Here is a 26857-nt window from a genome sequence, read left to right as displayed (position 1 = left end):
TAGCATGAACTTCTCACATGAAAGAGGATGCATGTCAAAGAAGTGTGCTTTACATGTTTGCCTGTTTCCACTGGAGTTTCCCTGGAGTTTCCGCTTCCGCGAGAAAATTTTTTTTCTTGAGGCTTTGTTTTTAAATTTATTCCATGTCGTGGACAAAACAAGTTTAACTGTGCGTGCAACTAACCACGCCAAGTTAAGGCTCTGGCTTTCGTTGCAGAAAACGTGACTATTTTAAAGTTACAACAGTGTCTTGCTTGAACAAGTCAAGACCTGGTGCCTAAAAGTTATTTAGTTGAGCAAATAAACGTATTGAACATATGCATCTTCACAATTCGTAGGAAATTTACTTCTCTGAATATTCAAAATGAATCGGTTTTTTTTAATTGACAGCTGGCATTTCGTTAAACAAACATTGACATGTTCTCATGATTGGACGCAAGATCTCGAGATAAGAAGCACGCACGAAGGTAATTTACTAGCAGTTAACGAACTGGGAAGTCTTGATTCTTGATATCAAATGACAGTATAGAAGTTTAATCATTTAAACTGAAAATTCTCGCGATAAGCTTAGGTCAAACAAGTCCAAGATGAGCATGGTTGCCGAAGTCTGCAGGACACGGCTTAAGGAAGTTGCCAAAACGGTTCATCTTCAAGAACAATTCATGTCATGTCTTTGTGTATTTTACTTCGCATTTTCACCCGTGGCAATTTTCGGCAATCTTCTTGTAATTCGTGCCATTTGGAAAGCTTCGTCGATTCCCACTACCTTGAAGAAGTTACTCTTGAGCCTAGCCATCTCCGATCTTGCTGTTGGAGTGCTTCTACAACCGATGTACGGCATTATCATCGCGTTGCAGTTGAATATGGTAGACAGTCAGTTCCTGTGCCCTACTGTACTGACGGTACATATATTTATTACGGTTTTGCTGGCGGCAGCGTCTTTTCTAACCATCGCTGCTATTGCACTTGATAGACTTCTCGCCGTCTCGTTGCATTTGAGATATCAGGAACTTGTGACGCCCAAACGCGCTGAAACTGTCATGGTTCTTCTGTGGTTATCGGCTGCTGTTGGCGCTTCCTTGTTTATCTCTGTCTCCAGTCACAATGTCTTGGTAGCTGTTATTACTGAAGTTGTCGGGTTTGCTGTTACCACCGTTGCCTATTTCCGTATTTACAAAGTTGTGCGCTATCATCAAAATCAGATCCAAAGTCAATGTCAGGTCCAAAACGAACACGCAGTGGAAGAAGTCAGGGTGAAGAAGTCAGCCTTGAATACCTTGTACGTTTATGTTGTCTTCCTTGCTTGTTACCTTCCATTGTTATTTTCAAGTATTCTGCTGTTGGTGGATAACTTTAAAATATCATTCCTTGTGGCTTATAACGCCTCGGGCTTTTTAGTTTTCCTCAATTCTTCTTTAAATCCTTTCGTCTATTGCTGGAGATATCGCGAGATTCGTCAAATTGTGAAAAATACATTCAGGGGAAAATGCTTGCCCAATGAACCTCCTGATCTCACTTCAGATGGAATAAGGATGTAATTAAATACGACGGAAATCGAAATGTCGGATGTCAGTTTCAGGAAAACTACGAACACATTGTTCGCTACAAGTTGATTTCAGAATTCTTCCAAATCCGAGATCATCCTGATTTTCGCGAGCGTCTTTCAAGCGAAAGAAACCGAGTCTGAGAAGTATCTTCTCTGAAAACAGTAAAACGGCTTCCGTTTTCAAAAGTATAGTTCGAAACATGGAGCAGAACAACGAAAATTGAGGGTTCGCCTAATTATCATTTGTTATTGTAGCTATACTATTTATACACGGTATCTACTTAATACAGGTTCACATAGAAACATAATTATTCGCTAAAGGTGAAGTAAATGATGGTAAATATTTCACAATGACAACAGTGACACTTGATTCACCAGTTAACAAGGAATTTCTTAGCTTACCTTGTAGTCTCTAATTTCCTACTATTCCTACCCGAAAGAATTTTCTTCTGGACACTGATAGCAACCACAGTCAAGCGCAACGTGCCTGCGCAGTTCCCATCAAAACTGCCACTCACAAACTTCTCAACTTTTCGACAGTTTGAAGCCAAAAGTTAAGACAGTCACTTCTAAGTTAAGCTTTATGTGGGGTTTTACGAAACAATAGGCCGCTTCACAGGCTAGGTTTTTCACTAGCCGCTGGTCACTTTCTTCAATCTCTCCAGTTCCAATATTGCATGGATGACAATGCTCTTCTCGTCTGAGAGTGGTTTTGTTGGCATGACGCCATTTTGCGCGTGCACTTGACTCGAACGACCACCTGCTCACGCACACCGAGAAAGCAATTGTAGCACTTTGAGTGATGAAAACAAAAATCAGTATTTGAGGAACGACGATATGGAAGAAAACTTATCTGAAATTACCTGGTTAAATTTTTGTGGCAGAAACGGAAGCAAGGTTCGAATTCGTGCCTTTTGAAACAAAACTGTTTCATTCCCAAAACTGAATCGAATTGAACGTGCATGGTGCTGTTCTTGAAGCGATAGCCTGAACTGCTGTCGAATCCCCGCCATAAGGCCATGTTTACACCTCACCACTCTCGGTAATCGTGGTACTACATTTGTATAGTTGTATAAATAAAATCTTTCCAGATCATGATTTATTTTAGCCGCTATTTGAATTTAGGATTTTTAATTTTGTGCCACTGTATAAATCAGTTAGATTAAAACTTAGTTTTTAATTAGATTTTTTAAATTCGGTCCCTGGTTTTAATTATAGCTGGTTAATGTGTACTGTGTAGTTTTGTGTCTTCGAAGGAGCTACTTCCATCAGACACATTGATAACTTATTGTTATGCCCCACACAGTGTCTAGAACCATTCAGTAAAACGTAACCATAGTGCATGAACTGCTGTCGTTGCTTAGCGCTCACCAAACATCCACAATTTAATCATCCATGTTATATTAAAACGAAACGTTAATAAATGCGGGCGTGCAATGCTTTGTTTAGCGACGTCGCTAAATTAAATTATTTCGCCCATTATATACAGCTGTTTCGAGAAAGGTCCTGCAGAAGGGCGGCGTTTTGTTTTTTTGGTTTCATGTATACGTTGCGATGAATATAAATACTTTTCGTGTTGTTAAGCAGCGTTTTTTTTTTCACCTTCTCTCGGTTTAAGGATGTTACCGCAAAGAAGTTCTTGCGGAGGGAACAGCTTACCGCAAAGAAGTTTTTGCGGTTTTAATTTCAAACCGCAGAGAAGTTCTTACGCCTGCTTAATTTTAGCGCCAACGTCCCGAAGTTTCCGGCTTGCGGACGCAAGGAGGAAGTTCTTGCGCGTGCCTTATCTTTGGGCTGTGCTATACGTAATTATGCCGAAAAGTAAAATGACTAATGACAGTTACTGTTTTTTTTTTGTTTTTTTGTTTTTTTTTTTTGATTGGACGGAAACACACGGTGCTTGAAAGCGAAGCCATACATATGTCCCCTCCTTGTCCCCTTTGTGCATCTCCTAAAGCACACTCAATAGTAAAGCATCCAAACTTCGGCTTCAAATTTGGTTCAAAAACATCAAAATATAGAATACACGAACTGTAGCGAGTTTTGAACAAAAAATAACTCTTTCATTTCTAAAATCTAACTAAAATGTAGGCTATTTGATGAAACACCCTATAGGAATAGAAGGGCCTTCGAAAATTCAAGTCCCTTGACCAAGCTATTGACACACCAAAATGAAACGTTTGACGTGCCTACCACTTAGTGCTACTTTGGACAAGTGCATTCTCGCCCCCAGGTGCGGCGATCGTTTTGGTCAGCGCCAAGAATCGCGAATTCTGATTGGGTCCAACACCAGAAGTCCTTGATTCTTGAACTTCCCGTCAAATCTCACAACTCTGATTAGCTGCAACCTCGTACCCAGAGTCTTCGTTCCACCTGACCAGCGGTCGGGAAACGAGAGACCCTGAAGATCCGATTTGAAGTCTGAAAATATCGGACTTCCGTTAAATTGCAGTTGTCCAGCTGAAAAACACGTGGCTCAATCGAGGCGTTGGTGTTTTACTTCCGCTCATTTCCATTGTTTTTAAAACCAATCAAAATCGAGCCTGTTACGGGCTTGTCAAGAGTAGCTCGTTTCTTCAAGCTTGCGCAGTAAGAAACGAAGACTCGAGAAACGAGATTGGATGAGCTGAGAATACAAAACGAGTGCTTGCGCATGTTCATAAAATCAGGTCTGGCCAGAAGTCGCGATTCTTCGTGCAAACTAAAAGGATTGAGCCGGGAGAGCCAATTGAGCCGGTCAAGAGGGAAAACATTTTCACATATAAACACTCGATGTAAAAGATGGGTAGAGAGTGAATCGCCTAACAGGGACAACGCTTAGCCAAATGAATAAGCCCTTACGGGTTTCCTCAAAGAACAAATTTAGAAACGAAAATTTAAACTAAAGTCAAATGCAAATTTGATTTGTTCAGCTTTAATTAAGCAAACAACCCAGTACGTGATCTTTAATTAACGGCGTTCAATTTAGATGTTTATTTTGTTTTAATTCCGCTCGGAAGTGATTAATTCCGTGAAATTAAGTTTTATTTAACTATAATTAACAGACTTTTCATGATTAAAGCGTAACCGGTTTGTTATAAAATGTGACGTTTTCCTTGAGCTATGAGGTTGTTTTACTTCACTAAGCGGAAGGAAGAAGTAAGGAAGAAGGAAGTCGAGAAAAAAGGAACCAAAAACATTTTAACAGTAACAAGAACAGCAAAGCTAAAGCAAACATTTCTCCATGGCAGGTAATCATTTATTTAGGTCTATGTCAACTTACTAAGAGCACACAATATTGGTTTTCGATTCTATTCTTTCGAAATGTAACGATAACATGGAGGCGACCAAACAAAATCTCAAACAAACGAAAATATTGGTGACCTTCAACTTCAATTTTAGCATCGCAAAATTTCTACCGCTCTGTAAGTTGAAAATGTATTTATTTTCATTATGTAGATGAAATCCTTTTTCATGGTAGCCTTTAATTCGGAAGCTCTTGTGTTACCGTTTACTTTGTTTGTTTTTTTTTTCTTTACTTATAAAAAGAATAGGAACGGATATTAACAGAGTACTCTAGGGCCGTTGTGTAATTAAATAGTTTTTTGAAATATATAACAAAAGAGAAAAGCCTACGAACCTTGACATAATGCAAGGCGTTTACAATTTGAAAACTGAGAGTAAAAGTATGTATGTTGTCCAAGACTGTTTTAGTTGCCCATTTTTTGTTTAAATTTTTGTCTTATATGGCAGAGACTTTGTGAAATTTGCTGGCCATTCAATTTTATACTGAAATGCCCAAGCTGAGGTAGCTGCGTCTTTCGATAACTTGCGGACTCTAAAATTCAAAGCTCAACCGACAAATGCGTTTTTCGCAACCGTCAATCAAATGTTGGGCGGTTCGGCGGTAGTCGGAAGCTGGGAGAAGCCGCCGAACATTTGATTGACTGTAGCGAAAAACCCATTTTTCTGTTGAGCTTTCGGAATTTTAGAGTCCGCATGTCATCGAAAGGCGCAGTAATAAATGCGATTTTTGATCATTGAGTTACTATTGCACAAGGCAACTCGTAATCAGTCGTACAACACGCCTTAAATCTACATATAATATACATATATTTTAGACGAATATCCACGCATGCATCCCCACAGACTAAAAGGGAAATAACTGGGGCCCGAGAAAATATGTTATACCAGACGTACACCAAGAACTTTCCGCTGGCTGCTGGGCAGTTATAAAAGGTGATCTCGTATCTAATGGATGGCAGTAAATATTTTCGTAACAGTCCTTTTCACAATGAATCGAATCTCGCGATATCGCCAGCAGTAAACAAGCGGGTTTATAGACGAGTTAAAGAAAACCAAAATACTAGAGAAATAATATGCCACTAAGGAGGGAATGTGCAAATGATCATGTAAAAATGGAATTCCAGCAATTAGACTCGGAAGATAACAAGCCAGGGCAATAATATACACGTAGAAAGCATTCAAAGATGACTTCTTCACTCTTGCTGCCTCCACTACTCCATCATCATTATGAACCTGACGTTGGCATTGTATCTGATTCTGATGATATCGAACAATTTTGTAAAGGCGAAAATAAGCCATCGATATCACCAGCAGCCCAGCAGCTTGGAAAACCAGCGCAATCAGGTCATTGTGGCTGGGAATCGACATGAAGGCGAGGGTGGAAAGGCCACTCATCAGCCATAAACACACTAAACCGATAACAACTCGTTTCTCTGTGACAAGCTGTTGATATCTTAGATGAAGAAACACGGCGAGTAGTCTGTCCAAAGCGATGGCGGCAATCGAGAAAAACGACACTCCTAACAGAGAATATGTAGCGAACACTGAGACTGTAACGGATGGGCAGAGGCGACCAAAGTCGAAGTTTTCTTTTTCTACCGTATGCAAAATCACTGCAAGAATAGCAACAAACGCAGGTTGAACGCAAGATCCAATGGCAAGGTCGGAGACAGCAAGGCTCAAAAACAACGGTCGTATAGTGGCAGGTATGGACGAGGCTTTCCACATGGCGTGAATGACAAGGAGATTTCCGAAAGTTGCCACGAAAGACGAAAGCAAGTGTAATACACAAAGGCAGAAAACGATCCCTGGCTGAAACTGAACGATTACAGTCAATTCCTCTAATTTCTCGTTGCAGAAGGAAAAGATCATGTTTGGTCTGGTGGATATAGAAAACTGATTAGGGTTTTTAAAGCACCGTGCCTTGTTGTGATAACTTATGAAGCCTACATGTAGCTGTTTTTGAAGGTAAACAGACAGTCAATCATAGAATCATTTAAAACCATCGTTGTTTACACAATGGCGTTATAATTTTTGAAAAAAGCTTAATCATTGGCCATTTAAAGATTTCATGTTGAGGTTGGAAGAGAACGTTTCAGTACTTTGCCAAAATCGGAAGCAGTAACTTAGTTATTATTACAGGCAGCTGCTATGGAAGGTTGAAAATTTTGTCAAATTTATTTTATTGACGCAATTTGTGAATGGTTAAATAATTATCAATTATTCCACGAGCACGCGTTGGATATGAGATGGTTTATAGCCATCTCATATCCGACAAGCCTAGACTACGAGTAGTCCCTCATTCGCTTAGTCCGTCATGCGTGATGCGAAAGAGAACCGCGAGAAAAACATAGCCGCGCGAAATCTTCGAATTAATTAGAGCGGAATCACTGTTTTATTAAAAATACTCCCAAAAAGTAGAAAACTAAGCTAAAATAATCACGCGTGCACTTGCCATATTTGTGGAGCATGGTATAACGGCTCATAACCCATGATGGCTAAGTCAATGAAAACTCTCGAATTGCATTATCCAATGATCCAGTTTTAATATGAGCGATAGTCAAGTAAGCTACCCCTTGTTGACTATCCGCTCATAGAAAACTCAGACTCGTGGTCAGATTGTTATTTATATGGAAAGTACTTTTGTTAATGTTATAATAAGATAAGCTCCGTTTCAACTTGCAATCTGATGAAATTCAACATTTAATGACACACCTCATCGCCTAAGTGGTTAATATATACAGTGTATTATAGTGTTCTCCATTCAGTAATATATCAAACACGAAAGACCGTGTTTGATCACATTTCCAAACCGAGAAGCGGAGTATTTTCGAAGAACTTTGAGGTTTTTGGAATTGTGGTCAAACACTGTCTTGAGTGTTTGATATATCTTCTCTATCGAGCTTAAACCTAAGAAAAAACGGAGAAATAAAATCGCAAAAATCTATGCTAATTATAGGGTCTGGATGAGATTAGCTGACAACTGAACAATGGCGAAAAAAAAAAAAAAAGACAACCGAAAAATACCCGAAAATGTATCTAACAACTGACATTTGTAGTGAGATTTCTAACAACAGACCAAAGGCCTCAGCCGTTGATATTCGTTTGAAATACATTGAAAAATTATCTGATGAATACTTTAGATTGCTTTTTGAACCAAATCATCTCACGGAGGTTTCTGTTAAGTCTGTTAATATTAATCGCTCACAATTTTACCCTCACCCTATTTGTTATATGATCCTTGCTTGAAGGCCATGGGCCTCAGGCCACAGGGAGAATCGTAATGTCAGCTGTTTAGCCACTTGAATACCAAATTTTCGCCATAAAATACCGTTTTTAACCAATTAGTCAGGTTTTTTGGCTGCCATGACGCTAAATAAGCCTACGTTTTGCTAAGAAAGCTTTTTTTAACCAAAAGGAGAGATTTTTCGAGGATTACGTACAAAATTGAGCAGTAGTTTAATTCCGCGCACGCACATAAGACAAAATTTGGACTTTTTATTTTTATTTTGTTACTTTTTTTTGCCGTTAACCGTTCTCAATTTTGTTTGTTGCCCCTTTCCTTTCTTTTTTTTCGGCCCTTTTACGTTTTGTGTTGCATGTTCTTTCTGGCTGCCGTGAAAAGTTGGAAGTTAATTACGGGCGAAGCCTAGAAATGGACCTTGATCAATCATAGGCATAGTGGACCATTTTACCACCGTCGTTGCACCAAAAGTAAAGTGATAACGCTGTTTTTCGATTGGCGACGCCGGAATGTCGTCGATATCTAAACCTGACGATTGTGCGGAAAGGCCTACCCTAGTACTACCATCTGCTTATCAAGAATATCTGATGACATTTAAATTGATGACGTCACAAGTGGTACAAAAAGCACGACCATTAATTACGCATATGCGTAATTGCGGCTCAAAGGGTTAGAGCGACCGTTATTAGCTTCTATCTATCGTCTCGATTCCGATACAACATTTGTACGTCATGAAACCGGGTATCCATCAAAAGTGATGTGCAGATGGTAGAGGCTTGAAAGAAATAGCAACAAAATTTGGCTTTGGTAAATACGAACCGGTAAAGCGCAACCACAGGTATCCCAAGCTCCGTGGGAGCTGTGGACATTTTAACATATACCGACTCTGTTGGGTAACACGGGCTGTCTGGTGTCGGTCACACAGGATACGCATACATTTTGTAGTGTTAGTGGCATACTTATAAAACACAGACGTGGCAGTTTGACTGCGTATGGATACAGTGATGAGCTATATTGACCAATGTGAGACCTAGCATCTTGAAATCGGCTCTTCTGGTCTCATTAACAGTTATTAGGTTAAACCTATCTCGGCTATCGCTCTTTCTCATCCGGAAAGGAAACTCACATTTCCCTTTCAAGCAGTGGTGGACCTAGAAGAGGGGCGCGGGGGCCCCGCCCCGCCCCGCCCCGCCCCGCCCCCCCTTATTTTGGGTAAAAAAAAAAAGAAAGAAATCACAGAAGGACGGAAAGCCGGATGGGCAAGAAAAACAACCCCCCCCCCCCCTTCAATTCAAATGGGGGTCGGACTACTCGTTAACTTCTTTTGTTTCCTTTCTTTTATTTCATAGTAATGGTTCAAATCTGAAAGCAGTTAGGTCTTCCGGAAATGCATCTTAAAAGCTTTGACAAAAGTGTCAGTAACTGATAATTAAATCTACATGTACATTGTTTCTTAAGTTATTTGCCGAAGTTACATTAGCCTACGTTGCTAACAGTTTCCGAAAATTTCGTCAGGACCACTATATCAATTGTTCTTCTTTATTGTGCTATCTGCCTGTTGAGAAACAGTTTCTTCGCTGTGTTTTTCACGATATTACGAATCTCGCGATATCGCCTGCAGTAGACAAGTGGGTTTAAAGAAGAATTGAGTAATATTAAAAACGAAGAAGCGTTATATGCTACGAGAGTGGGTAAGCGTGAATTGTCCACTACCAGCAGAATACCAGCCAATAAATTTGGCGTGAAACAAACAAGGGAAACGATATAGACATAGAAAGCGTTCAAAGCTGACTTCATTACTCTGGCAGCTTGCGTGGATTGATCATTTTGAATCTGATTGTGGCCATGTATTTGATTTTGATGATAGCGCACTACTTGGTAAATACGAAAACACGCTACCGTTATTAAAATCAATCCAACGGTTTGTAAAATTACAGCTAACAATTCATTATGGCTGGGAAGTTCCATAAAGACAAACGTGTAAAGAGCATTTGAAAGCCACAAGACCACCAAACCAATATTGACTCGCTTCTTTGTAACAAGTTCTTGATATCTTAGGTGAATAGAAAGAGCAAGAAGTCTGTCCACCGCTATAGCGGCAATCAGGGAAAACGAAACTCCAACCAGAAAAAACGTAGGGGCCATGACTAATGTAATAATAACCGGGCAGTAGCTATCAAAGTCATAATTTCCGCTCGCTGCCTTATTTACTGTTACTCCGTACAGTGCAGCTAACACGGGTTGGCTGAACAATCCAACCGCAAGATCGCAGAAAGCAAGACTCAGGAACATCTTTTTTAAAGTTAATGTAACTGACGAGGCTTTCCACAGGGCGCGAATAACAAGAAGATTTCCAAGTGTTGCCACGACGGAAAAAAGCGCGTTTAAAACACAGATACTTAAATAGGTCATTGACTTAAATCGAATAACGATAACCAACTCTTCCAACTTTTTACCACAGAATTCAGCGCTGACCATGTTTACCTTCAAGCCTCAACGTTTGTTTTTGACTGAAGTTAGCACAGAGCTCTCTATACGCCGCTTCGTCTTGCTCGTATAGACCTCTCTGTTTTATATTCGTTTGAAGAATCCGAGATTGACATCTCAGTGAAATGTGGTTAAGTGGTTGACCACTTTTAATTAAATCAATTGGGTAACAGAAAACGTTTTAATTAATTTACTTGGGTTGGAGGAAAGTTTTCATTTAAATTTGGATAATAATTCACTTCTTTTTCGTCAAAAATATCAACTTCAAAAGAGGCCTCTTCAAAGTTTGATAGAAATTAGCCTAAAGAAAGTACGCGCAATGATTGGTTTAAAATCGTGTTCTTATTATATGACTCTGTCTCACAAGGACTGGGAACTACCAAATTCACGAATTTGATTGGCTGAAATCGATATTGAAAGCGGTCTAGATTTTGCCATCCAGACCGACATCTAGACCGGTAATGCTTTGCAGTGAAAAAGTTGGAAACTAAAATGCAAAATCATTGACTATTTTCATCTAACAAAAAAAGCCAAAAGGCCTGATGAGAAAAAAAGCAAAGAGGACGAGCAGACTTTGGCAGAATTAAATTCAGCTCATCGCCGTTCGCAAACACAATGTCAGTTAGTACAAACCAGTTCCATTAAACAAATTAAATTGGTCTTGTTTGCCCCATATGATAAACATCTTATTAACCGAGCTTAGTCGGTCGGTATGGGAGAATCTTGAGACCTTCAGACCTTCTGCTCGGTTAATAAGAGCTAACTATAACTCGATAGAAACACAGGTACAGCTTACGTCAACGAGCTGTTGACGAAATGATGGCGCGAGCAAAGAGAATTTTGACGATCAAAGTTAAAGAAGTTGTTTTCATTTTTTCGTCTCAAAATTTTGTGAAACACTCGCCCATCGGCTCGTGTTCCCACAGCATTTCTCGAGAGAAACACGATACATGTTTTCTATTTCTTAAATAGAGTGGTACCTCGGTAATACCTGGGTCGTGGTAAAGGAGTGATCTAATCAAAGATAAGAAACTAACTAAGCATTTTCTTTTGCCAAATAAGTAGCCTGCGAACGCAGACGTATTTCCGGTTGTCGCTTGTCTCCGCCGAAAATAACGTCTGCGAACCCGAGCCAGGAAACGATTTCTGTGACGTAGGAATTTTAAGCCAATCACAGTTTAGCTCAAGTAGACCCAGAGCTACTGCGCGAGGTATTCGCTGCGAGGAGCACTTGAGTTTCATTCTATCATGGAATCTGATTGGCCAAAGAGAAACAAAAGTCATCACGTCAGAGAAATCGTTTCCTGGCTCGGGTTCGCAGACGTTATTTCCGGCGGAGACAAGCGACAGCCGGAAATACGTCTGCGTTCGCAGGCTACCAAACAACCGACTTTAATCACGAAATGCTCATATCAACAGGGTATTCTCAAGTGGGTTTCAATTACACACAACACGGGGCACTACCGGAGAAATTTAATTGCATTCGATTTATTGCCTTGATAGCATTACCCAGGAGGAGTTTAATTAAAGCCGTAACAATATTTCTTATTGACAGTTTTCACTCCAAGTTAGCATGACCTTTTATATTTAGCAACAAAAGTAATATAAGGAGATAAAAGTTGAAGGGTAGGTGATCGTTGAATACAATGACACGTTCTTTATCATGTTTCTTGATAAATTGAAAATACGATATGAGTCACACTGATAAGCAGCTTGAAGCATTTCATTTTTATCGATTGCAAATGTTTAAAGTGCCGTAATAGTTCACAATTGTTGGACCAGGTTGAGCAAAATATTGTGATTTGTCAGTGGTGCACAGATCAATTATTTGCCTCAGCCGAATTCTGATAGTTTGCAATAACTGGGTTCAATAGTTGTCTCAACATTCCATCATCAAGTTTGTTTGCATCTTTAAATCACTCTCTGACAGCTCAGGGAAGCGATCTGCCATTTTTCATTTGGGAGCGTGATTTCAATTACGCATGAGCAGAATATTATTTACATCGTGCAATACACGTTTAGACGGTACTACGCATGAGCAGACCATTATTTGTAGGTAGCTATTTGCAGGTCACGTGGTGGGGAATGGAAAGGAAGAAAAAAATGCATCGAATGATATTTTAGGTTGCATGCTCGTAGTTAATGACTATCAAAACCAAATTGAAAGCCAAGACATGTTCAAGTTTAGTCCCAACCTTAATCCGTCATAGCCGATTTACCGATGAGCCAGATCATCCACGTGGGCGTCTCATTGGTCTCTTCCTTAGCTTAATAGGCCCTTAATCATTGTTTCCTTTGACATGGTTTCCTTGTTCTTTCCCTGTTTTTGTTTCTAAAGTTATTTGTAGAAAGTTGCATTTCGCCTCTGATTAACACTTGTGCTTACTGACCTTGCATACCGTGGTTACGTCCACAGTTCCAGCGGCAGTCAAAACCGTGCTGTTCTACCAAAACGACACGATAATAAACACTTACTGACTGGCCCCAAGAGAAACAGTGAGTTCTGTTTCCCGTATGGCCAGTCATTAAGTCATTGTGTTATACTTCTCAACTCAGAGACGAAACAAACTGAGAAAAAATATTTGCCTGACGCTGGCTGGCACTGAAATTTGCCACTGTTTCAAGGTGGATGACCCGATCAGGAGCCAGTCGTAAAGTTCAAGTTCTTGTTTCCTTAGGGGGTTATTGAGTTTTGTTCGTCCCGGGGAGTTAGTGAGTTTTGTTCGCCCCAGCGAGTTAGCGAGTTTTGTTCGCACAAGAAAGTTTTGCCCCATAGCACGTGAGACGAACAGTGACGTCAGGACAGTACAGTTTTCCCCACCTGCTGAATCCTGATTGGTCAATTCAAAATTCAAGCGCATAAACAGTATATAAGACTGTGCCACTCAATTACCATTAAATATCTTCTTAATGTCTTTTTACACAATATCGCGAATCTTGCGAAATCGCCAGCAGTAGACAAGTGGATTTAAAGAAGAATTGAGTAAAATTAAAAACGCAGAACCATTGTATGCTACTAAAGTGGGTAAGAGTGAATTGTCGACTACCAGCAGAATACCAGCCAATAAATTTGGCGTGAAACAAACGAGACAACCGATATAGACATAGAAAGCGTTCAATGCTGACATCTTCACTCTGGTACCTTCCATAGCTTGATCGTTTTGAATTCCTCGCCGGCTTTCATAACCAGTCTCCTCTGCTAACGATACCTTAAATAATAATCAATCTTAAACGAATATTCTTAGTTCACATTTCTTTCATTCAGTTCTCCTTCGTTGAGACAGGATTTGAAGACTGGCTATTTGATACTCGGATGTAGTGATGTGCATATTGTGTTTATGTAGACTTCCTCGGTTTGTTTGTTCAATTCATTCGGTTTGGTGAAAAGGTTATTGGTGTGAATTGTGGCTGTGAAGTTGTCCTCAGTGCCAGAGGTTTTACATGCGTGTTTTCTGGCGTCGCTCACCAAGGATATGCATATTTATGCCATTGCAAAGTTGTCTGACGCCGTCCAAATTAAATGGGAAGCCAGTGTTCAGATGCGGCAGTTTTACTGATGAGCCATCACACTAGTTAACCACAAATACAGACAAATGTGACTCTTGGCATTAAATCGGCTCTTTTTGTCAGAAAAATTCTCGTCCTGTTACACAGTTATTAGGTTAAAACTATCTCGCTATCGCTCTTTCTCGGCCAGAAAGGAAATTCACATTTTTTCAAGGGCATGATCAATAGATATAGTCCAGTTTAAATGGGGGGCTACTCGTTCACTTCTTTTGTTTCCTTTTATTTCATATTAATGATTCCAATCCGAAAGACGTTTGGTCTTCTGGAAATGCATCTTAAAAGCTTTGACAGAAGTGTCAGTAACTGATAATTAAATCTAACGAGGTATTTTAACACAAGCTTTAAGATATTTACATTTTTCTTTATCAAAATACTGGAAGCAGACTATACATGTACATTTTTTCATTAAGTTATTTCCCGAAGTTACATTAGGCAACGCTGCTAACAATTTTTGCAAATTTTCGTCAGGCTCACTATATCAATTGTTCTTCCTTATTGTGCCATTTGGTTGTTACGAAACAGTTTCTTCACTGTGTTTTTCACGATATTACGAATCTCGCGATATCGCCAGCAGTAGACAAGTGGATTTAAAGAAGAATTGAGTAATATTAAAAACGCAGAAGCATTGTATGCTACTAAAGTGGGTAAGCGTGAATTGTCCACTACCAGCAGAATACCAGCCAATAAATTTGGCGTGAAACAAACAAGGGAAACGATATAGACATAGAAAGCGTTCAAAGCTGACTTCATTATTCTGGCAGCTTGCGTGGATTGATCATTTTGAATCTGATTGTGGCCATGTATTTGATTTTGATGATAGCGCACTACTTGGTAAATACGAAAATATGCTACCGTTATTAAAATCAATCCAACGGTTTGTAAAATTACAGCTAACAATTCATTATGGCTGGGAAGTTCCATAAAGACAAACGTGTAAAGAGCATTTGAAAGCCACAAGACCACCAAACCAATATTGACTCGCTTCTCTGTAACAAGTTCTTGATATCTTAGGTGAACAGAAAGAGCAAGAAGTCTGTCCACCGCTATAGCGGCAACCATGGAAAACGAAACTCCAAGCAGAAAAAACGTAGGGGCCATGACCAATGTAATAATAACCGGGCAGTAGCTATCAAAGTCATAATTTCCGCTCGCTGCCTTATTTACTATTACTCCGTACAGTGCAGCTAACACGGGTTGGCTAAACAATCCAACCGCAAGATCGCAGAAAGCAAGACTCAGGAACATCTTTTTTAAAGTTAATGTAACGGACGAGGCTTTCCACAGGGCGCGAATAACAAGAAGATTTCCAAGTGTTGCCACAACGGAAAAAAGCGCGTTTAAAACACAGATACTTAAATAGGTCATTGGCTTAAATCGAATAACGATAACCAACTCTTCCAATTTTTTACCACAGAATTCAGCGCTGACCATGTTTACCTTCAAGCCTCGAAGATGGTTGTGACTGACGTTAGCGCTCCGTCGTGCTCTATGTACTAAGACTGTTAAAGACCTCAGTCTCTGTTTTGTAATCATTTACAGGATCAGAGATTGACATCTGTAGTCTGGCCAAGTGGTTGACCAATTTTTAATTAATTTAATCGGGTAAGAGGAAAAGTTTTTATTAATTTAACTGGGTATGAGAAAAGAAAACAAAAGAAGTTTTTTTTTTCAAAATCTGGGTAACAACGCACTTCTTTTTGTTACAAAGATCAATTTCAAAAGAGACCTCTTCAAAGTTAAATAGAATGGAACCTTGTTAATACGACAACCCTTGGGTCATATAGTGAAAGGGTGATCTAATCAATGATAAGAAACTACCTAAACTTTTTCCTCGGCCAAAAGAGTGACTTTAATTACAAGACGCTCAAATTAACAAGGTTTTATTAAGGCAGGATTCAACTATAAGCAGCTCAAGGCACTAGGCGGAGAAATTTAATTGCATACGATATATTGCTCATATAGCATTACAGGAAGTGTCTAATTAAAGCCGTCACAATATGCTTTTTATTGACAGTTGTCCCCCAAGTTAATATGACCTTTTATATTCAGCAGGAAAAGTAATATAAGGAGATAAAAATTGAAGGGCAGCTGATCGTTCAATACAATGTCACGTTCTCTATAGTTTTCCTTGGTAAATCGAAAATAAGATCTGAGTCACACTGATAAGCAACTTGAAGCATTTTATTTTTATCGATTGCAAATGTTTTAAACTATAACAGTTTTTACAATTACTGTCTAATTTGTCGCGCGCTGATTGGCTAATTTTTAACATCAATAAGAGTACAGACGGATGAAATGTTAATTTATGCAAGCTTTCAAGTTCAATTTTCAGCTGTCAAACTGTCAACTTCTTAACCAATGAGATTTTATGGACTTTTTTAAGTAGCAAATCAAAAACCGAGAAAAGCTATTGAGAATGTTCACTTATCTTTGTTTACGGCATCTTTTATTCTCGGCATTTGACCATTTTGGGGTCTTGTTATTTTAAAAAAACAAATTGACGTCAGTTTTTTATGCGTCTGTCCTCTTATTGATGATAAATTTCGTCATAACATTGTCAAAGTTTACTGCGTCATGCATGAGGGTGCGCGCTAAGTAATAGCGGAGCTTCGGCGGTCCGAAGGGCCACCAAGCGGAGCCCATATTCATATAGGAAGGAAAAGCGAACCCATGAATTGATTTTCTCATGGTTATCATGGCTAGCGGTATTGCTCGCGGGCGCGTACGCACGACGGCGGCGAGGGCGACGGCGGAGTTGTCCAAGATGGCGGCCACGCTCCAGCTAATAGGTTGAAAGAGACATTCCGCCTTGGTTTATAACGTCCGTCTTTGATATTGGACATCCATGTTATAGTCAATTGCTTCTGCGTTTTAATATTACTCAATTGTTTATGACAAAACAAGGTATCACGCGACCATATCGCGTGCTCAAGTTTATAGCACATCGAGTTCACGTGGTTTTTTTGAAGTTGACCGCTGACTAAGAACTTGTTTTCGATTGGATCGCGGGCTCACATCAGATTAACTTGTAAACGGGGCCGGGTTGTTGGGAAGCCAATTAACACTAACCCAGGATTAAAAGTTAACCAAAGTATAAATTTTTCTTATTTACAAATGTTTTTTACTGCTTTTGTTTTGCGTAGTTTTTTTTGGATTATTCAAACTCAAAACAGAAGGGCAAACAATATACAGAAAACCTTACCGCAAAGTTGCAAAACTCAGATCAAAATTCTCGCTTATCCTGGGTTAGCTTAATCGGGCTCTAACAACCCGGTACAGGAACTCCGCTTTTACGCTTGGCTAAATCTATATATTAAAATAGGGAGCTTAAGCAAGCCACGACAACGACATCAACGAGAACATCACCAAACAAAAGGTTTAATGAGAAAAACAATAGCTGTGCACGTGCCTTAAAAATCTTTGTACATTTCTTTGCCGTCCTCTACAAAACAAGAACATGAAATGACTAAGTTTTGCGTCATCCAAGGAACGCGAACGACAACGGCTAATTTTTCGTATGTCCATTTGGAACTGAATGCCGTCATTGCATATTTAGCCTGAGCGCGGTTTTAGAGCCATCGGCGTACTGAACAGTTCCAAACAATGGCGAATTTCGCTGGTGAAATATGAATAAATTTTTGACCAGGCGTCGTCCTCGGCGTCGCCGTCGACATTACTTGAACTCCCTAATGAACAATGATAGAGCAGATGACCATTGCTATAGCTTTGCCTGGATTTAATGATCTTGGACGTTGGGTGACCCCTATTTTTCTTTTGATGGATCATTTTCTCTACCGATTTTTTACGTTTAGCGAGAAAATGAAGAAAATCTGTCGACTAGAAGTTTGAATTTTTTGCAAAATGCACCATCGAATTCCGTTCTTTTTAGCTTTTTGTTTATCTGTGCGACGGTTTCAAATGCCTCTTGAAGGGTTAAGTTTTGTGAAAACGTTGGTAACATTTGGGATTATCTATGCAAAAGAGCCACTTCTACAAAATATGAGCAAGATCGTTTGCCTCCGTTGACTCACCTTCGATATTTTAAACTATAAACCCCTGTAGACCGTGCTGAATCACGTGCGCCAATTTTTCAAAATCAGGGTAGTTTTCCACATGCTTTATCTCTGAGGGTCCGTTTACATGGTCTCGGTTACCCGAGACAACCCTCCCCCCCAGGTTACCCTAGCCGAGGTAACTTTTCACTTATTTATTTGCAAAATTCAACCAACCGTTTACAAGAGGATCGCAAATCTGTCTCGGGGGGCGAGACAACTCGGGTGGGTGAGTTGTCTCGCCTCGGCAGGCAGGGTAACCCTGGCAGGCGGGACAACTTTTATTCATATAAACACTTTGGCTCGCCTAACCGGGATAACTCTCGGCCTGGCAAGTGTCACGAAATGCCTAGATTAAGGGTTTAATTTTACCAAAGAAGTGAAAATTAACTCGGCAAAACCAACTGTGATTGAATGACCGAGGGAAACTCAAAGAAAGAGGGATATTTACAGATTAGATCATTTAATAAGGGCTACGAATAATCAGGCAGGGTCAACTTTGACTCGGCCTGCAGGGAAACCGTTTTCACATGTCAACGCTCGATAAAGTTGCCTTAGGGGGAGGGTTGTCTCGGGTACCCGAGATCATATAAATGGGGCCTGAAACTAAGACGGTGACCCCTAATTTTTTTGCATTACTCATTATCTTAGTGACTGCCGTAAAAATTTTAAGAAAGCATATTGACTAGAAAATTTTCGCGCGAACGTCCTTACGTCCCAGTCTATATTTACTGATGAGATCATCCACGCGGCCATCCCAATACCCTCATCTTTATTGACACGCCTTGAATCATTGTTTCCTTTGACATGGTTTCCTTCGTTCTTTCCCTATTTTTGTTTCCTAAAGTAATTTGTAGAAAGTTGCATCTTCTAATTAACAGTTTCTGGAAATATTGAGATAATATTTTAATTATTCGTGCTTACTGTGCCACTCAATTCCTATCAAATATCTTCTTCACTGTGTTTTTCACAGTATCACGAATCTCGCGATATCGCCAGCAGTAGACTAGTGGATTTAAAGACGAATTCAGTAAAGCTAAAAATACAGAAGCACTGTATGCTACCAAAGTAGGCATGCTTGAATTGTCGACTACCAGCAGAATACCAGCCAATAAGTTTGGTGTGAAACAAACAAGGGAAACGATATAGACATACAAAGCGTTCAAAGCTGACTTCTTTGCTCTGGCAGCTTGCATTGCTTGACCATTTTGAATCTGATTTTGGCCATGTATTTGATTTTGATGATAGCGCACCACTAGGTAAATACGAAAATATACTACCGTTACCAAAATCAATCCAACAGTTAGACAAGTTACCGTGACCAAGTCATTGTGGCTGGGAAGGCTCATAAAAGTCAATGTAAGAAGACTATTGTTAAACCATATAACCGTCAAACCGATGGTTACTCGCTTCTCCGTAACAAGTTCTTGATATCTTAGATGTAGAGACACAGCAAGAAGTCTGTCCACAGCGATAGCGGCAATCAAGGAAAACGAAACTCCCAGCAGCAAAAACGTTGGAGCCATTACTACTGTGATAACAGTCGGGCAGAAAAAAGCATAGAGTCCATTCTTTGCCTTATCCTGTAGCACTGCGATGGTGACAGCTAACGTCGGGTGGCTAAACACTCCAACTGCAAGGTCACAGAAAGCGAGGCTTAGGAACAGCTTCTTTAATGTTGCCGTGATCGACGAAGCTTTCCACAAGGCACGAATTACAAGGAGGTTTCCAATGGTTGCCACAAACGAAAACAGGACATTCATCACACAAATACATAAGCTTATGACTGGTTGGAACTGAACAAAGGCAATCAATTCCTGTAGTTTTTTACTGCAGAACTCGGCAACCATGTTTAAACTCAAAAGGGTAAGTTCCACGTTACTCTTAAGCTGACGCTAGGTTGATAAAACTCTGAATAATTACACTTTGCAACAGGCATTCACTGATTATAAAGGTTTCCGCGTAGCAATAGAACGCTGGGCCTTAGTAGCACCGCACTCCGGGTCATGGAAAGCAAACAGTGTGTGTTCTGTCAAAATAAAAGTAAATGCGCACTGCAAAACCTTTCAATTTCAATTTTTTACTTTTCTAAATAAAACATGTATATGAATAAAAACTATAACAATGTCATATTAAATCCTGTGAGTTCTAAACACGTCAGGGAACCGCTATATAAATAATCACAAGCATTAATTATAATACGTTTTCTTCGACGAGCTTTATTGATAGTCAAGTGAATACCTCACGGTCTGGCACAGTAAAATCTTATTATTTCTTAAAATTAATCAAGGAAATGTTAATTAAACTTTTTGATGCCAGTATTGTTAAGAGTTAGAGACTGGTAGGTTTTGATGTTCAACAACAAAGGGAATGAGGGTCTGCCGGGACTGACAGCTAAAAAATGAGCTTAAATTTTAAAGGTGCTTAGCCACAGCATTTTGAGTAATTTTCGGCCACGTACAAAATTACATTTAAATTGAACGAAACCTGAAAAAAATAATTTACCAAGATAGAAAAACTCTTAAGAGATAATATTAAACCATAAAGGAACAAGGATGGAGAAGATTGACACGGATTACAAACGACGAACTTGAAAAATGTAGGCTAAACTTTTCAAAATGCACAAACCGTGACTTAGCAACAACAACAACTTTATTTGCAGCCATACCTAAAATTTGTGTATAAAAAAATAAGTTTGAAATAAAAATGAGTACACGACTGCCCGAAACAACCTTAATGGGCTAATAAGACTGGGCAGCCATCCTTAGTGATCAACGCACTACGGTCAAAAATAAAGTTAGACACTTTCACTAATGGCTGAGATCAGAAACAAATGATCGGGTATACTTTAAGGACGTTAGCGCGAATATTTTCCAACACTGATTTTTTTTCTGAGACTTTTACCACTGTAAGATTATGAGTTAGTAATGTCAAAAATGTAAAAAAATTGGGGGTCACCGAACTCGTTTTGGAGAGAACATGACCCGAAGAACACCCTAAATCTGAAAAAATCGGGCTTCGTCAGCGAATAAGGCCACAGTGTCGGTTGTAAGCCCAAGAATATTGCAATTAGAACTTTGAGGTGAGATGTTCTCTGCCAAATATTGTTTAAGTGGACCTATTAAGTGAATTTAGTCAACTGGTGAGGTTCCTTAAAGAACAAGTTCGCATTTAGCGACCATAGTTTCACACGCCTTGTAGCCAAAAGATGCCAGGATTTGGTGTCCCTTGGACAGAAATCTTGAAACTTTTTAAACTTCCCACATTGATTTTTTTGGTCATTTTTGGACAATGTGGAGATAATTGTAAATAAAATCTGTTTCTGGAACGAAAAATAGGGGTCACCGAACGACCAAGATCGTTAAATCCAGGCAGAGCTATAGCAATGGCCATCTGCCCTACCATTGTTCATTTTATTACTTAGCGCGCGCGCTCATGCATGACGTGGCGTGTGAATTTGCGTGCGCAGTACGGATGCGAGACAGAAACTCGTAACAACTTCTGCCTTTTAACTTATTCCTGCATCGTTCGAAAACGATCTAACAAATGGCGCTGTCGTGCAGCTATTTTAATTACCATGCCCAGTAGAGTTATTTAGACAAGAAAACGCCAATCCACTTCGAAAATTGACTTTAAATCTCCAGTTTTCAAAGTGTATTTGTAACAAACTGTGGGTTACTTCCAAACAAACTACAGAAATAACTGAAGAATGCTTATTAGCACTGATGATCATTTTGTCGTGACGTAGTTATTAATAACCAGTTTTGTTGCAGTGTGTTTAACGATATTACGAATCTCACAATATCTCCAGCAATACTGTTGACCTCAAGTCATTTTGAACATAGCCTCTTCCAGGCGTTCAGTTAGTTGGGGCGCAGCGCGACAAACGGCGAGCGAAAAAATAGGGAGAAGAACAGCGAGAGAAGGCGAAAGAACGCCTGTGGGCAAACGTAACAAAAGCTCCTTCCGCCCACTTATAGACCGCCTACAGGGACCCGTAACATGACCGCCGGCTTGTGGTTTTCAGCTGTTGTCAACAATATAGAATGTAACTTAGCAACATGTCCCTCGAAAGCCAATACTTAGAGACTTTAAAACATATCTTACAATGGACATGAGCCTAGACAAAGTATAAGCACATGGAAAATTACAAAGGTGTCAAACTCAGCGAAGCGAATTAAGGTCAAGAGACCGAAAAAAGAACCGCAAATGCAGTTTCCGTTCTTGCAGCTTCTTCGTTGATGTGTTCTCAATACCTATTGCCGTTGCTGCAACTCCAATTTTGCTGCAACTTCAATCTTTCCACTTGGTCTTTCATTATGGTCACAAGAGGAGAAACGCCGCGTCACTCGTGGAAAGGTCTCTGAACACCGCCATATCGCATTTCTCATGTGCGTAAGTAACGCTCGATTGTTAAAAAAGAACCTGTCAAAATTGACCAATCAGAAGATATACCAGATCCTGGGATACCGAAACGGCCTTTTATTAAGTTTGCCCACAGGCTTTCTTTCACTTCCTCTCGCCGCACTTTTTCTATTTTTTAGCGCGCCGTTTTTCGCGCTAGGCCACAACTAACGGAACGCCTGGAAGAGTCTATTTTGAACATGACTTTGGCACTCTATCTGATTATAGCAGAACTTTGCAAAGATATGCTGTAGTTATTACAAGAAGTCCTGCAGTTTTAATAGTTACGGCCACCGTCTCATTATGACTTGGAAGTGCCAGAAAAGCAAATACTGCAAGACCGCTTGTGATCCATAAAAAGGGCCAGAGTAATTCCAACACGTTTTTGTGCAACACGTTCCTTATATCTTAGGTGAAGAAACAAGGCAAGAGGTATTTCCAAAGCGATGGCAGCAGTCGTGATAAAAAAGGCTTCCACAAGGAAATAGGCAGTGTACATGCCAGTTATAAGACAGAAATTAAACGTTCAAAGTCTTGGTTGTTATTCGTGATCATTCTCAGAACGACTGCTAGAATTACAGCTGACATTGGTTGAATAAACAATCCATTCTCGGGTCTGAGAAAGCAAGATTGAGAAGCGGGTTGAGAATTGATGAGACTTTCCACAGGGCATGATTAACAAGAACTCAACAATTGTCGAGTGAGATAAATGCATGAATTCGAAGTCGTCGAAACGTCATGTTGCTTTACTTTCGTTAATTTTCTTGCTCAAAAGCAAGTTAAAAACGTAAAATGGGTAAGATTAAAGGTGGCTGCGATTGAACAATTGCATTCAATTCGTCTAATTTCTTGGAGCAGAAATTAGCTCCATGCATGCTTAGTCCTAGGAGAAAAATTCAGCGCTGATTTTGGTTTACACTCGGATCTGTTGTTTGTTGCTGAGCCAAACTTGCCTTCGTGAGAATTACAAATCTTTGTTTTATATTGTATGTGTCATTTCCATAATAGTTGGGAGGTAAAATCAGGCCTAGTGATTGGCCACTTTTATGTTCTGCATGGAGTAGCAAGGGCTGGTATAATAAACAAACAAACCATGTTGCTTATCTTGCCGCATCAAGCAGCTGCAAGTAGGGGTTATTAACCAAACGTGAGGTCACGATATTTAGGTATTAACCAAGCGCAAGGACCATACTGGGAAAATATCTGCTCGAGGTATTTACAGAACAGACCGAGCGCAGCAAGTTCCGCACCAAACAAGACCAAGAGCCCGTAGCCTTGGTTCCGTGTTAGTTAATTGTCCTATTGACAAAAAAAAAAATCAGCTTTCTCAGCCAAAACCCCAAATATAGTTTGATGCCCGTCCTACTTGCACCACTCGATGTGCTTTGTCCAATGAAAGTGCACGGAATTTAATCCATTGGTTCTATGAGATGCAGATATATTGGTAACCACGTTACGAAAAGATAGCAGGTTTGCGTGGCCTTGACTAAAACTCTGTAGCCCTGTGCCAAAAAATAGGCTTCACCACACTGGGGCTCACTTATCCCAATGTGAAAGCGACGTTCGTGATTTCCTTCATGACAATCTTCAAGTGCCAAATATCACGTTACGTATATTTTGGTTACAAAAGGTAAAAAAAAACTCAAAAAATTTAATTTGTATTTTATCGGCCAGAAAAACACATTTTATCAAAATGCCGTTTGATTGACGTTTTTTTTTCTCTTCTTTAAGTAAATGAATTGGCTTGTGCATTCACTGGCAGTGTTTTTGTTGCGCCAATTCAGCCCGCTGTAGTTGTGGGAAATGGCATACTGACGACTCTTTGCTTCCTTAAAAAGGTATAAGCCTATTCAAATCCCAGCGATCAACTTGAATCGATAGTCAGAACAAAACTCTAACAACAAACATTTCAGTTTTTAATTAAACCAATCGTCCGCATACAAACAAAAACTGTGTGCACAGGTGTAGCAGTGTTTTCTTTTAATTCGATTCTCGCTTCTTTTGTGAGGGTTTTCTTCAGTGGAGGGAGTTTCTCGTGGATCTTTGTGTTGTGTCAGAGATCTGTAAACGTTCCGGATTTTGTTGTCCGACGCCCTTTTACGAGCGGTCACGATGCACCTGAGGAAAAAATAAGGCAGGCGCTTTAGCAAAAATCAGCCTTGCAAGCGTTTGCTTACTTTTATCACTCCCTACTAAAAGAAAAGACTCTAGAAATATTTTAGTTTATTTTACTGTGTTTGGTTCAATCCATTTTAAAACCATGGAAAGAAATTGAAATGAGAAGTTGGGATAAATTCTTTTTTGCAAACAATAAAAAATTAGTTTACGATATCGTAAACAAATCATTCACTTCAGTAAACAAGCACATATCCACATTGCATAATTTATGTTTTGTTCATTTCAAACCTATAACAGAGGGGCGGTATGTAGGCGACGAAATACATTTTTTAACTTTTTAGATTGCCATATATAGTTATTTCGTGGAGCGTCAAATTTACCATATGGCCATCCAAATCTGCAACACACGTTTGAAAGAACTTGTCAAACTGGCCGAACTTGAGAACCGTTTTCTCTTGTCTCTTTGTGTGTCGAACTTTGTATTTTGCATTGTGGCTATTCTCGGAAATCTCCTTGTTATTCGTGCTTTGTGGAAAGCGTCAATGATGTCCACAACTCTAAAGGCGATGTTCCTGAGTCTGGCATTCTCTGATCTTGCTGTGGGATTATTTGTTCAACCAATGCATGGTGTTATCATCGCAGTGATACTGGACAAGGCTGCGAGCGGAAACTATAACGTGGACTTCCTTTGCCCGACTTTCGTAACAATGTACTTGTCGTCTGCATACTTTTTCACAGTGGCATCATTCTTGTCCATAGTCACCATTGCCGTCGATAGACTCCTAGCCGTTTCTCTGCATCTACGTTACAACGAGTTCGTGACAACTAAGAGTGTTGTGATCGTCTTGGTGGTTTGGTGGTTAACCAGTGGTCTTATTACAACAGTTTATATTGCTCTTCCAAACTACAACGACATCGTAGCCGTGGTTTTAGAAGTCGCGGGTCTTCTAGTCACTAGTGTTGCATACTTTCGGATTTATAAAGTAGCGCGTTATCACCAAAACAAAATACATAGCCAATTTCAGGTGACGAACGATTTGGAAACAATGAGAGTGGTACGAGCTAAGAGATCAGCTTATAACGCCTTTTTCGTGTATGCTGTCTTCCTCGTTTGTTATATACCGAATATATTTTGTGGAATCCTGTTGGTAGCTTCGGATTTTAGTATGGCGTTCATAACGGCCTTCTATATAACAATTTTTCTCATTTACCTGAACTCATCGGTAAATCTTCTCGTTTATTGCTGGCGATATCGAGAGATTCGTGAAATTGTGAAAAAGACCATAATGAAGATTTTTAGAGTGAATGCTGAAAACATAACGATCGGCTTGAGAACAGGGAATTCGAGGATGGAGATCGAGCTTACACATACATGAACAGGTGTTGAACTGAAAGTGAATGACTTAGATCATGGCCAAAGTGGTAGAATGTAGTGTATTGCTGACCCCATTCAAATGAATGCGTCGCTTTAATGCGTACATAGAAACATAAGAAAGGCGAGAACGACCAGTTTCGGTGTTAAACTACAATTTCCAAACGTATATGCACTGTATAATATTTAAGGAGTATGTTTTCAAGACAGGTTCAATAGGGGGGTTGAGGTGGGGTGAAGGGAAAGCTCTGTGTGTATTTTTTCCTAGATTTTAATAGCAAAAAAATGAAATAGAGAAGAAGAATTTCCAGCCTTTCGTGTCTGTAAGTCTTTTAATTTAACCCAGAAGCAACCTTTTGAGCCTCCTCCAATGTATGATGCAGCACTGGTTTGCATCTAGCCACTGAGTTGTATTGACAGAAAACTCATTATCTGGCACCTCAAAGGCCCTGGAGGACAGGATTTTGATGTACTTCTAACCAGCCCAATATTGAACTGCTTGCACTGATCAGATATGACTCTTTCTTCCTGGATTTCTAAATCTCCGTAAAACGAACCGAGTTTTAAGACACTTAAATAGGAGAAGTATTTCGAAAAATTCAGCTTTTTAATCAATCTAAGTTTACTGTTATAGCTTAGATGAAACGTCGTTTGTTTGCTTTACTCCAGTGGTAAACTAATGGCACAGGAAACAATAGTAGCGGCCCTTGAGTACTTTTCTTTAATGACTTTAGCGATAAAAATAATAATCATCAAAAAATCTTTCAAGAGATTCATGCTCG

General features: G+C 39.7%; 6 protein-coding genes across 6 annotated transcripts; 2 read left to right on the top strand and 4 right to left on the bottom strand.

The window, feature by feature from the left end:
- The first annotated feature begins 463 nt into the window (after positions 1-463).
- LOC110050107 (adrenocorticotropic hormone receptor-like) lies at positions 464-7847 on the top strand. The gene has a single exon (XM_089295727.1). It carries the CDS (start codon positions 588-590, stop codon positions 1536-1538), a length of 951 nt encoding a protein of 316 aa, XP_089151853.1. The 5' UTR covers positions 464-587; the 3' UTR covers positions 1539-7847.
- On the bottom strand, positions 5760-6703 carry LOC110050147 (adenosine receptor A1-like). Its single transcript, XM_020756031.2, has one exon. The coding sequence runs from the start codon at positions 6701-6703 to the stop codon at positions 5777-5779; it is 927 nt and encodes a 308-aa protein (XP_020611690.2). The 3' UTR covers positions 5760-5776.
- Positions 7848-9424: 1577 nt separating the features above from the next.
- On the bottom strand, positions 9425-10679 carry LOC110050148 (adenosine receptor A3-like). Its single transcript, XM_020756032.2, has one exon. It carries the CDS (start codon positions 10551-10553, stop codon positions 9615-9617), a length of 939 nt encoding a protein of 312 aa, XP_020611691.2. The 5' UTR covers positions 10554-10679; the 3' UTR covers positions 9425-9614.
- A 3649-nt stretch (positions 10680-14328) lies between these two features.
- On the bottom strand, positions 14329-15621 carry LOC110050149 (octopamine receptor beta-1R-like). Its single transcript, XM_020756033.2, has one exon. The coding sequence runs from the start codon at positions 15558-15560 to the stop codon at positions 14622-14624; it is 939 nt and encodes a 312-aa protein (XP_020611692.2). The 5' UTR covers positions 15561-15621; the 3' UTR covers positions 14329-14621.
- Positions 15622-19007: 3386 nt separating this feature from the next.
- On the bottom strand, positions 19008-20031 carry LOC110050152 (adenosine receptor A3-like). Its single transcript, XM_020756037.2, has one exon. It carries the CDS (start codon positions 20029-20031, stop codon positions 19114-19116), a length of 918 nt encoding a protein of 305 aa, XP_020611696.2. The 3' UTR covers positions 19008-19113.
- A 5007-nt stretch (positions 20032-25038) lies between these two features.
- Positions 25039-26605, top strand: LOC149108271 (adenosine receptor A2a-like). Its single transcript, XM_089296379.1, has one exon. The coding sequence runs from the start codon at positions 25087-25089 to the stop codon at positions 26077-26079; it is 993 nt and encodes a 330-aa protein (XP_089152505.1). The 5' UTR covers positions 25039-25086; the 3' UTR covers positions 26080-26605.
- Positions 26606-26857: the final 252 nt, after the last annotated feature.

The sequence above is a fragment of the Orbicella faveolata genome, unplaced genomic scaffold (genome assembly GCF_042242905.1).
Source record: "Orbicella faveolata isolate gen_17 unplaced genomic scaffold, um_ofav_v1 contig_26, whole genome shotgun sequence".
NCBI classification, from domain to species: domain Eukaryota; kingdom Metazoa; phylum Cnidaria; class Anthozoa; order Scleractinia; family Merulinidae; genus Orbicella; species Orbicella faveolata.
Note: the sequence above shows the minus strand (reverse complement) of the source record. Positions and strands in the feature narration are given on the sequence as shown.